The 12,972-nt window shown below is 38.7% G+C and overlaps 1 protein-coding gene across 4 annotated transcripts in view; it reads right to left on the bottom strand.

Moving 5' to 3' along the window:
• The window catches only part of Ptpn2 (protein tyrosine phosphatase non-receptor type 2), a 59,365-nt gene that overhangs the window by 36,162 nt on the left and 10,231 nt on the right, over positions 1 to 12,972 (bottom strand). For 3 of the 4 annotated variants that reach the window (XM_005074634.4, XM_013116783.3, XM_005074635.4), the window contains exon 2: positions 7,384 to 7,474. In XM_005074634.4, the coding sequence (XP_005074691.1) occupies positions 7,384 to 7,474 (91 nt within the window). Of the gene's footprint in view, positions 1 to 7,383; positions 7,475 to 11,679; positions 12,026 to 12,972 lie in introns of those variants that run through there. The other variant, XM_013116782.3, reaches the window with a different exon arrangement.

The raw sequence follows: 12,972 nt of genomic DNA, 5'->3' as shown, positions 1-12,972 counted from the left end.
ACAAGATGGTACACAGCTTCCTACTAAACAAAATAGACCACATGTTTCTTAGATAGCATACCAATGGAAGAATGCAAGCTTTTAAAGAAAGCAACATAACCACCAAAATCTCGACTCCACTATAGTATCTCCCAAAGGAATGCATTTTCTCATGTTGCAACCACAGAAGAATGCAAACCAAAAGCCACCACACACACACACACACACACACACACACACACACACACACACACACACACACACACACACAATAGTCTTTTGGCCAACATGAAACTCAGGTTAGGCCCCAAATACAATGTGGTAGGAATTCAGTGTACCTGCTAACACTTTCCCAGACCAAGGCAAAGCTTAGAAGCTAAGACTAGAAGAAAAGCTCAGCAGCTTAAACAGTGTTCTCTACTCCTGGAATTCAGCTATTTTCCTTCAGTATTTAACCCAAAACTATAAATACAGTAATCATATTCAATGACTTTAAAAGCACAGTAGGGCACTGGAAGCCACCCAAGGTCCTGTGTAATCACAGGTCTTTGTTTCACTGTCTAACAGTAATTTATCCAGTCAGCAAAAGTAAAGGAACACTGAATATTCTCTAAGGTTTAAAAGACAAGTTTTAAATTTTTTGATGGCAGGTGACAATAGAAAATAGTAATCCTTAGGAAAGCATGACAGCTCTTTAGAATACGGCACAGCTGGTGACTGAATATGTGTTTTCTTCTTAAGAAAACAACCTCTCAAACACACAACTTTATCACTATTTAGTTCTGTTAAGAAGACTAATTGGAGAGCAAAGCACAGTGGCACACACCTTTAACGCTAGCACTCCAGAGACAAAGACAGATGGTCTCTTTTGAATTTGTGTCCAGCCTGGTCTATACAGTGGATTCCAGGCCCACCAGGACTACATAAAACCTTGTATCAAAAAAAAATAATAATAAGTTAAAAAGAAACACAAACTTTTTAATTCAGAAGAGATTCTAAAGAAAAAAAACTGACTTTTTTAAAAGATTTATTTATTACATATACAGTATTCTATCTGCATGTTTGCCTGCATGCCAAAAGATGGCACCAGATCTCATTACAGATGGTTGTGAGCCATCATGTGGTTGCTGGGAATTGAACTCAGGACCTCTGGGATAGCAGCCAGTGCTATTAACCTCTGAGCCATCTCTCTAGACCCCAACAGGCAGTTTTTTTGTGATACTAAAATACATCACTTAAAATATTTAAGAAAGATCACACATATATATTTCAGGAAGTGAAACCTCCATCAAACCCTTGAGGACTTTACCAGTTCCAATGCTCAGCTAAAGTAAAGGACCCTGCCTTTTCACTTACTAGGACTCACTAAACATACGCTCAGTTTGAATAATTCTAAAGGTTCTCTGACAACCTGAAAATTAACTGCTTCCTTTCCCTGATCCACTAGTGTTAGTCACTCCCAAACCTGTGAACTGTTCATTTCAATTTATTAAAAAGATTTATTTTTAGTTACATATACATGTATGGGGGACAGGTGGATACGGATGCTCCTAAAGGCCAAAAGAGGGTTTCTGATCCCCTGGAACTGGATGGAGTAAGCAGTAGCTGTAAGGTACCAGATGTAGATGCTAGGAACTTAGCTTGACTCTTTTCCTTTTTTTTGTTTTTGTTTTTGTTTTTGTTTTTTTGTTTTTCAAGACAGCGTTTCTCTGTAGTTAACTTGAATCGCATGAGCCCTTAACTGCTAAATCACCTCTTTGGAACCCCTGAATAGATTATTTCCAAAAAAGGAAATTTTCTACTTTTAAGTTAGAAAAAAAGTAGAAAGCTCCCCCTTTTTTTGCCCAATAGTCTCTACAGTGAGATCATCAAAATGCCAAGAGTTCTACAATTTGCGTTCCAAAGGTCCACACTATGCCTATGGTCATTTTCCTCTCTGTCTCTGTGTGTGTGTGTGTGTGTGTGTGTGTGTGTGTGTGTGTGTGTGTGTGTGTGTGTGTGTGTGTGTGTGTGTGTTCTTTCTCTTTCAGAGGATTCAGTAAAGGGAGGGAAAGGAAGGAATCACTTACTCCCATGGGCAATCTTACTTCTCTGTTCCTAACAGCACCACCAGCAGCACTATAAGGAACGCATTTATTATTCTGTAAGGTATTACCTGTTTTTAATTCTTATCACTGAGTGAATGAAGAAATTCAGTACCTAACAGTACTGTAACTTAAAAATTGAATAAAAATTAAGCCCACCCACTTCTCATGAAGTCTCTCTGCCTCCTACCCTCAGGGTTTTCTGAGAAATGGTTTCAGCTCTCAAGAAATGACTTGGTCTGTCTGTGGCTGACATACAAAGAAGCTTCCTCTTTCAACATTCACTATAAACTAAAAAAGAAAAGAACCCTGTAGATTTCACCCAATTTATCGCCATCTTAAAGGCCTCTATTACAGAATTTCACACGTCAAACAAATGGGAGAGTTTATGTTCATCATGGCAGAAACCAATTACAAACTCAAAAGTTAAGCAACGACAGAACAATTCTATTAATAATATTATCAGTTAAATTTTTCTCCTTACATTTTCCTAATGTCTGTGCACTTACGGTACTTCCCTGACAAGAACTCAACATATCTTATAGCTATGCTAACACTATCGAACTCCAAAAACTAATTAGAGAATAATTTTTTTTCATCAACTGAGCAAGCAGTCCTATGCAAAGATAAAACTAAATCCAAGTTCCAGAACCACTATCATTTTCATGGAAAGAAATGTAAATATTAGCAAACATGAAAGTCTGAACATTTCAAATGTTTACTCTGCAAATCAAAGAAATCCTGCTAGCTGGGCACTGGTGGGGCATGCCTTTAATCCCAGCACTCAGGAGGCAGAGGCCGGCTGATCTCTAAAAGTTGAGGCCAGCCTGTTCTACAGACCGAGTTCTGGGACAGGCTCCAAAGCAATACAGAGAAACCTTGTCTCAAAAAACCAAAATGAAAAACTAAAAGAAATCTTGCTATAGCTTCTCACTGACCAAAAATCAATTGGAATTACCCAAGAGCACTGTTTAATGATTATGATATGTCAGGCATTGTATGGTACACCTTACTGGGCTGTTATCTCAATCTTCACAATTTGATAAAGCAGAAACACTATCATGCCCCATTTTGCTGATATTGGGCAGTAATGTTAATTTTTTTTTGTTTTTGTTTTTTGTTTTTCAAGACAGGGTTTCTCTGTGTAGCTTTGTGAGTTCAAGGCCAGCCTAGTCTATAGAGCAAGTTCCAGGACAGGCTCCAAAGCTACACAGAGAAACCTTCTCTTGAAAAACCAGTAAAATAGAGTTAAACTCTTGGTAGCCAGGGACCATCTCTCAAGGATTATGATGCCTAGAAACAAGTATTAGAGGATATTAAATTCAAAGCATGGAAATATACTGGTCCAATTCACACCTAACTGTAATTCTTTCAGTTTTACAGACATTTGTTATCTATATAATTATTCATAATCTTATATGAATGTAATTATGTAGTAGTGCAGAACTGTTACATCACCACAAATGTACAGCTAGCGTGCTATTTCACATTGACTCACATTTCCCTCACCCCTACCTCTACCTCCATCACTAGCAAGAGTCTTCTTTCTTTCATTCTCTTTCTCTTTCTTTCTTTCTTTTTGGTTTTTTGAGACAAAGAGTTTCTCTGTGTAGCTTTTTGAGCCTGTCCTGGAACTAGCTCTTGAACACCAGGCTCAGCAAACACCGCCTGCCTGGCTTAGAAAAGCCCAGCTTAGAAATAGTCTTAATACAGTCGACTACTACAAGAATGTTATAGGCTGTGTGTGGTGGCACATAACTTTGGTCCTATCACTTAGGAGGCAGAGGCAGGTCAATTTGTATGAGTCTGAGACCAGGCTGGTGATCTACACAAGTTCTAGGACACCCAGGGCTATATAATAAAGCACTAATACAAAAAAAAAAGTTACATAGGGTTTGTTAAAGAGCTCATCATGCAAACCTGGCAACCCAAATTTGATGCCTGGAATCCATGGTAAAAGGTGAGCACCAATCGCAAAAGGTATCCCTCTGACTTCTACTCTTGCACTATGACACACACATTCCCACATATACCCACAGACAATACATTTCAAAAGAAAAGTATTCTATAAAAACATACTGTTGCTGTTTCCGGCCTGCCTTCAGTGCTCTGCGCACAACTAGCAGAACCACGGGAGACCTGGGGACTGCGCACTACGGATCCCATCCCGACAGGGTCCAACCTACCCAAGACTGCCAAGGCCCTGGTACTAAGATAGCCTCCATCCACGCAAGAGGGGAGCCACCAGAGTATTGAACCTGCTTGCACCCACCGAAAGGGAACTGTGGTCACGTACCCACCAGGAGCGGAAGAGACTCCTTCTACACCTACTGGAAGTGATGGGAAGGAGACAATATAAAAATGAAGGATGGCCGGGCGGTGGTGGCGCACGCCTTTAATCCCAGCACTCGGGAGGCAGAGGCAGGCGGATCTCTGTGAGTTCGAGACCGGGCTGGACGGACAGCCTCCAAAACAATACAGAGAAACCCTGTCTCGTAAAAACCAAAAAAAAAGAAAAAAGAAAAAAAAAAAAAAGAAGGATGCTCTCTCAGCCTGAACTCTTGGGGGACGGTCTAGGCCCTGCCTTGAACGAAATGACAGATCTGGAGATCCCCGGTGGAGGGCCTCACCCTCCCTGGGGAACAGAGTGGGGATTGGGTGGGGGGCTGGGGGGGCTGGTGGGGTGCAGGGGAGGGGGGGAGAGGGAGCTGGAATTGACATGTGAAGAAAGCTTGTTTCTAATTTAAATTAAAAATAAAATAAAATTACTCTCTCATTTCCATAACCTCCTCCTTACAAATCAAATATTATAGTGCAATATTAACTTTGCTGAAGGACAGAGTGATCACTTTGTAAAATACATAAAATAAATTTTTCCTACTGTTAGTAACATCAAAAAACAAAAAACATACTGCTGCCAGGTGGTGATGATGCACACCTTTAATCTGTGAGTTAGAGGCCAGCTTAATCTACAAAGCAGATCTAAGATAGCCAAGTATACATATAAGCCCTGTCTCGGAAACATATTGTTATGTAACCTTCTAACACTGAATTTTTTCAATTCTCAATCTAAATCCTTTGAGATCTACCCAAGTTGTATATATCAATAGTTTGTTCCTTTTTTTTTTGTTGAACAGTATACAAGAGTATGAATTTACTAATTACCCATTACTGATAGACAAAGGCTGTTCCCAATTTGAGCTCATTACAAATAAAGCTGTTATAAACATTCATTTACACATTTGTGCATGGATGGGGTTTTTACTTCTCTGAGATAAATGTTGAGAAGTGTACATTCAGATCTTTGGAAACCAGTCATACTGCTGGTGACTTTAATCCCAGCACTTGGGAGGCAGAGGCAGGCTGACCTCTGAGTCTGAGGCCAGCTCAGTCTATAAAGAGTCCCAGGACAGCTGGGGACACACAGAGGAACCCTGCCTTGGAGGTGAGGCAAGCAGAGTAGTTATACCATTCCCATTCCTATCTGCCACTTAGGAGATCAAGCTTCTCTGCAATCTATGGGGTACTATCTCTTCTAAATGTTCTAGTGGGTATGTAATGATACTGCACCACCATGGCCTTAACTAGTGTTTCTAATAGCTAATGATGCTTTTCTTACGTTCACATGTTTATCTGCCTTCTGTATTCATAACTTTTGTTCATCCCCTGCCCTCAGACAAGGTTTCTTTCTCTATGTGGTCCTTGCTGTCCTAGAACTTACTTTATAGACCAGGCTCAAACTCAGAGATCTACCTACCTCTACTCCTAAATGCTGGAATTAAAGGTGTAAACCACTCTCCTTTGAACATTTTCTACTTAGCCTATTTCATTATTTTCCCCAGTCAATCTGTATTCATCTCATTCTCTGAAACTTTGGCATGTTCATTTAGTCCTTTTTTATTCTTTGAGACAAGGTCTTACTATATATCCATGGCTTGTTTGGAACTCCCTATGTAGATCTGGCTGGCTGGCTATGAACTCACAGCATTCCCCTATCCTAGATCTGGAAAGTGTTGGGATTAAAGGCATGTGCTACCATTCAATGACTCAGGTGTTTTATTTTTCTGAACAAGGTCTTTTACTCTGTCTGTAGCCCAGAATTTGGAAGTCATAGTATTCCCATCCTGGCCTCCCAAGTACTACAGTTATAAGCATCAGTCAGTCAGTCAGACAGTCAGACAGTCAGACAGACAGACACACACACACAAACACACACAACTAATACAACTTACTAACTTTTAAAAACTGCATAGTTTAAGCCGGGCGGTGGTGGCGCACGCCTTTAATCCCAGCACTCGGGAGGCAGAGGCAGACGGATCTCTGTGAGTTCGAGACCGGGCTGGACGGACAGCCTCCAAAACAATACAGAGAAACCCTGTCTCGTAAAACCAAAAAAAAAAAGAAAAGAAAAGAAAACAAAAACTGCATAGTTTATGTTTTTGGTGTCATCCTAACACATCTTTAACAGCCTGAGATCCTGAGTTTTCTCCTGTTCAATTTCTTTTGGACAGTTACTATCTTGCTCTTGTATTTAAGTATTTAGTAGAAGTATACCTTAAAAGAATGTAAATAACTTGCTTCAACATTTATTTTTCAGCATCTTATATAAAGGTAGAACTTGCCCTATTTACAACTTACTTATTCGTTTATATTTTAGTATTATTATAGGCTCATGGATCCCTACTTTATTCAATAGGTAATAAAATTATTATTTTAATGTTCAAATTATCCTGAGATTGGCCAGTGGACTTAAAAATGGCTTGGGTATCTTTATGACATACTCTACTTAGTTTTTGTTTGTTGGTTAAGTCTTATTCTTACTTTCTAGACATTTAAGATATTCCAAGTTCCTCTTCCTTTCTTATTTCCTTTTTTTTCTTTTTGGTTGTTCAAGATAGGGTTTTCTGTGTAGCCCTGACTGTCCTGGAACTCACTCTGTAGACCAGGCTGGCCTTGAACTTACAGATCTGTCTGCCTCTGCCTCCCAAGTGCTGGGATTAGAGACATATGCCACTGCACCTGGAATGGTATGTATTTTAACCCCACAAACTGACCCATGAAAAAGATGACAGTTCACTGACATGTGCACGTAGACACATGAGAAAACGTAGGTGTTAAACCTGCTGTGGTGGAGGACACTTACACGTGGAGGCTGAGGCAAGAGAACTGCTCAAATGTGAGGTCTCAAACTAAACAAAAGCATATCAGTTTTTAAAACTTCTACACTAGTCAATCTACCCCAAACCCTCTACTTCACCGTATCATGTCTCCTGAAACAAACTGAAAAACACGCACATGCACATAAACCCAGAGTACTTACATGGGCTTACATCTCTGTATCTGTTTCGATTTCTGTTTTCTGGAAACTTGGCCACTCTATGAGGATAGTCATGGGACTCATTTCGAATTTCCTTTAAAATAACAAAAATATATTTTAATATCCTTCTTAAATTTTACATAACATCACATATTCTTCCATTCAATATAGAATAACATTAAGCATTTATGTTAAGTACTATACAAAGCACAGTGTTTACGTCATCACAAACCTCACAACACTAATGGAAATGACCCATATACTTTAATGAATTAATAATTTGCCAAAGGTCAAGTATGTACTGAGTGGCAGCCTCAATACCAAGTAAAGATTCTTTAGACATTGAAATCTTTATCTACTTACTACCTATTAATTAAATTACCTCAAATAAGCAGAAAAAATTATATAGGATTAATGCAACAGAATCAGACACATCACATTCAAATACTGATTAAAACTCTTACTGTATCTACCTGAATTTTAGGGTTTCTATCTTAAAATTTCTATCTTTCTGTTTTAAACTTTCTTGCCACATAACTGCTACTTTGAGAGTAAAAATATTCCTAAAATTTGTTTCTAGGGCTATTAATGTTTAGCAACAATATGCAGGTTCACTTTTAGGATCCTTAAGGTTCTCTTTCTCCAAACAAATTTATTTGCACTCAACCATTAATGTGGCCAAAATTGCCTGTTATCTACTAGATACCTTATTCCAAGAATTCATCGGGTCAAACCGAAAATACTCCTCAAGAATCCAAGAAAGAATGTTACAGTGAAAGTTCAAACTTTGCTCACATTACTTTAAATATGTGTGTGTGTACATATACATATATATATTATACATTTAACGTAAATATTTTTTTTTTGAGACAGGGTTTCTCTGTGAAACAGTCCTAGTTGTCCTGGAACTCACTCTGTAGTCCAGGCTGGTCTTGAACTGACAGAGATTCACCTGACTCTGCCTCCCAAGTACTAGGATTAAAAGCGTATGCCGTCACCTCCAGCGAATATTCATTCTTGATACATGACCTTCCTGAAGATTCTATAAGCACTCCATAATTTAGAACAGGCCACTTTCTAGTTTTCAATTTTACCCTTTGGCCTTTAGTGAGAAGCCAAATTTTCAACATATATTTTGTTAAAACTTCCATCTAATTTCAAGGAACCCTAAATTCAATAACTAGTCCCTAGCAAACCCTTCACCCCCACCACCAGAAAACAAAAAAACATTTATGAAAAAAATTAAGTAAAGGTTTTGTAGTAATTGTAAATACAAATATGATGTCTATAAACTATAACTGTACCATAAAACTAACATATACCCCTTAACCCATGTATCCAAAATGTGACAGCTCCTAAATAAATGAAAGCAAAATTAAAAAAACAACATATAAATTGAGTATCAGAAGTTGTAAAAGATTTTTGTAATTAATTTTTCTATTGGTATTTTCAAAGTAAATCATTATTGATCTCATCAATACTATTTTATGACTTATTTTCTATTTAATTATTTTTGCCCTATTTTACTTTTGTCTTTGGGTTGGTTTGATTGATATTGTATAGCCCCCTTAGTCCCCAGAAGCTTTTGTTTTATTTTTTTGAGACAGGGTTTCTCTGTGGCTTTGGAGCCTGTCCTGAAACAAGCTCTTATAGACCAGGCTGATCTCAAACTTACAGAGATCCACCTGCCTGTGCCTCCCCAGTGTTGGGATTAAAGGTGTGCGCCACCACGGCCTGGCCAGAAGTTTTTAATAATGGAGCATAATGCATGTTTCTAATCTCAACTGTAATACTCCTGCACGATATAAAACACTATTGTCAACCTTAAATGTCCAAGAGAAGTTTAATTTTATGCTTTCCAAATCGTTATTCAACTTAGTACCATTTCTTAATTTTTACATTTACCAGTTACACTTGCTCTATCATAGAGTAATGCTATTTCAAAGACTCATTTATCATAAAGACTGTCAAATTTTAGTTCTTGTTGGTAAAGTCTAAATATATGGAAATGGAAGTTGTGTTGCTCCTATTTACCCACTCTACTTGTGTTAAAGCTCATACTTTAGTTCATTTTTCCTCAAGGAAAGTATGTTTATTCTTGGAAAATTATAATAAACTATGATGTGGCCATAAATAGTTTTTAAAAATCTGGACTGGAGAGATGGCTCAGAGGTTAAGAGCACTCACTGCTCTTCCAGAGGTCCTGAGTTCAATTCACAGCAACCACATGATGGTTTACAACCATCTCTAATGAGAGCTGGTGCCCTCTTCTGGTATGCAGGAATACATGCAGGCAAAAGGCTGTATACATAATAAAAATAAATAAATCTTTTTAAAAAATCTATTGGTAGCTGGGTATGGAGGCACATGCCTTTAATCTCAACACTTAGGAGTCAAAAGTAGATGGATCACTGTGAGTTCCAAGCCAGACTCAATAAATAAATTAATATATAAAATAATGAAAATATGAATAAGGCATATTGATGATTTATTTTATCAATTGTTCTGTTGTATAATCCTATCTTCCACAGATTTTGTCAATTGCTAGCTCTTATTTTTTCATCCTAGAGAGACAATTATATGTATACACTATAACAAATTACTGATGCAAAAAAAAATCAAAGTAGGGCTGGAGAGATGGCTCAGCGGTTAACAGTACTGGCTGTTCTTCCAGAGAACCCAGGTTCAAATCTCAGCACCCACATGGCGGCTCACAACCATTTATAATGAGATCTGATGCCCTTGTCTGACCTGCAGGCATGCATGCAGACAGAACACTGTATACATAATAAATAAATGTTTAAAAAAAAGGAATCAAGTATAGAGTAACATAAAAAAGTATAATTTCCAGCCCCATTCTAAATATTTATCTTCACAGTCTCAGATAAGTACAGCACCCACTGTTTGTAGCAGACAAAATCATTACACAAATTCACAAACGGTCAAAATGCAGAGAACTGACTGGAGGGGGGGGCTTGACCCACTTATAAATCTACAGCATTCCTACACACCTAAAGCTTAGGGGACATCTAGAAAGAGGGAGTGGAAAGACTGAGTCAGGGGACCAGAATATCTACAAGGTAGTCTCTCACTCCCCCTCTTTTTGGTTTTTTGAAACAGGATTTCCCTGTGTAACCCTGGTCATCCTGGAACCTGCTCTGTAGACCAGGCTGGCCTCAAACTCAAGAGATCTGCCTGCCTCTGCCTTCTGAGTGCATCTTTATTAGATTACCCTTATTCAGGGTTACAGTGAAAAAGAGCATATGGGACAGAAAGAGATATAAAACATGCATTTGGAGAGAAAAAGAGCACTAGGAAGTTTAATGTTGCCACAATACATGTGTTGGATTTTTTTTTTCAATTAAGGTCATAATATGATTCTACTCAGTATAAAAAACAGAACATCTAGTGCTCTCACACCAATCTTGCCAAATTCACTTGGCTCCTTCATATGAAGGATTAGAAACTCTAAAACAAGATAAACCAGGCAGTGGTGGTACATGCCTTTAATCCCAGCATTCAGGAGGCAGAAGCAGGAGGATCTCTGAGTTGGAGGCTAGTCTGGTCTATAGACCAGTTTCAGGACAGCCAGAGCTACACAGAGAAACCCTGTCTTGAAGGAAAAGGAAAATAAAATTTGCCTTGCTGGATATAACACATGTAAAGTAAAAAGGGGGAAACTGCTTTAATACTACGTATATAAAATAAGAACCTAGGAGAGCTGAGCATAGGTAACACCTGGGAGAGAGAGGAGTGCTAGCCTGGGCTACAATGACAAGTGCCGGGAATACACAAGAGTTTATCTCAAAAAGAGAACCAGATGTTGGTGGTACAGAAGAATACAAGACTAAGCACTATTTTTATTTATGTTTATAAAAATGTAAAGATGTGTACATGTATGTTTTAGAGATAGCACAAATTTGAAATAAGTGGTGTGTGTGTATATATATATACATATATACTGTAGACAGATTTTATAGTGAACTTCAAGTAAATAATACCTAGTCTAAATCACAAATTCTGCAGTGCAGTTATTGAAATTGGGATAAGCAAACCCTGTTAAAAATCTTTTGTTTTATTTCATACTGAAGTGTGTCACTATGGGAGTGGGTTTTGAGGTCTCCTATGCTCAGGATATGGCCCAGAGTCTCAGTTCATTTGCTGTTGCCTGTAAGATGTAGGACTCTCAGCTACTATTCAAGTACCACTTCTGCCTGCATGCCAACCATGCTCCCCACCATGATAATAACAAACTGAACTTCTGAAACTGTAAACCAGTCACTCCAATTAAATGTTTACCTTTATAAGACTTGCTGTGGCCATGGTGTCTCTTCACAGAAATAGAAATCCTAAGACAGAAGTTGTTACCAGGGACTATGGTATTGCTGTGATAGGCTGGACCACGTTTCTGTTTGGAGAAATTTTGAACTTTGGGAGTCTGGGTTAGGAATGCAGTAGAAGGCTTTAAGCACTGCTTAATGGGCCATACTAGGAGGAACATGAAAGAAGACAGTGGTGCTAAGAGTTATTTGAACTGTGCTGAGCTTACTCAAGAGGCTTTAGAGGAAAATAATTTTAGTATGTTGCCTAGAAATCATTCCTGTGGCTAGGCAGTGGTGGCACACGCCTTTAATCCCAACACTCGGGAGGCAGAGGCAGGCGGATCTCTGTGAGTTCCAGGCCGGGCTGGACCGACAGTCTCCAAAACAATACAGAGAAACCCTGTCTCGTAAAAAAAAAAAAAAAAAAAGAAGAAGGAGGAGGAGGAGGAGGAGGAGGAGGAGGAGGAGGAGGAGGAGGAGGAGGAGGAAGAAGAAGAAGAAGAAGAAGAAGAAGAAGAAGAAGAAGAAGAAGAAGAAGAAGAAGAAGAAGAAAGAAATCAATCATTCCTGTGATATTTTGGTGAAGAAAGTGGCTGCCTTTTGCCCTTGTCCAAGAGTCTGTCTGAGGCTAAAGTGAAGAGTTTTGGATTAATTCCACTGGCAGAGGAAATCTCCAAACAGTCTATCATAGACTGTCATGTGGTTATTAGTGGTAACTCTAATGAAGATTTATAATGTAAAGGAGCACACTGAGCAGAGTAAATTACAAAAAAGTAAATTTTGAGGAGAAAAAGAACACCAGGAAGTGGAATGGAGCTAAGTCATGTGTTCAAGGAGATAAACGAATTAAGAAATGGGATAAAAAGAGTGGTAACCTCAGGGAAAGATCCTACCCAGCAAAGTTTCCAAACTGAAAAGAAACTAAAGAAAAGTTTAGAGTTGAATGTGGTAAGGGCAACTGGGAAGGCAGAGGCTGGCAAATCTGAGTTTACAGACATCTTGGTCTAAAATACACGTTTCAGGACAGCCAAGCTTAGACAGTGAAAGACAGAAAGCTGATGAAGATGTAATTGAATGAGGAGGCCATGTGGTTCTGGCTTTAGAGTTAAGGACAGAAAAAAGTTATGAAATAAAATTGCTGAGGCTAGGCACGTGTCAAAGGTGTCCCTGAATGGAGGCCTACTAGAGAAGGTATTGTGTGAAGCTGTGAAGTTGAAGTCTGGATTAACTTGGAGAACCCAAGATGTTAGAAATGCCAGAGTTAGAGTCC

This window comes from Mesocricetus auratus, unplaced genomic scaffold, assembly GCF_017639785.1.
Source record: "Mesocricetus auratus isolate SY011 unplaced genomic scaffold, BCM_Maur_2.0 Super-Scaffold_6730, whole genome shotgun sequence".
Taxonomy (NCBI): Eukaryota; Metazoa; Chordata; class Mammalia; order Rodentia; family Cricetidae; genus Mesocricetus; species Mesocricetus auratus.
Note: the sequence above shows the minus strand (reverse complement) of the source record. Positions and strands in the feature narration are given on the sequence as shown.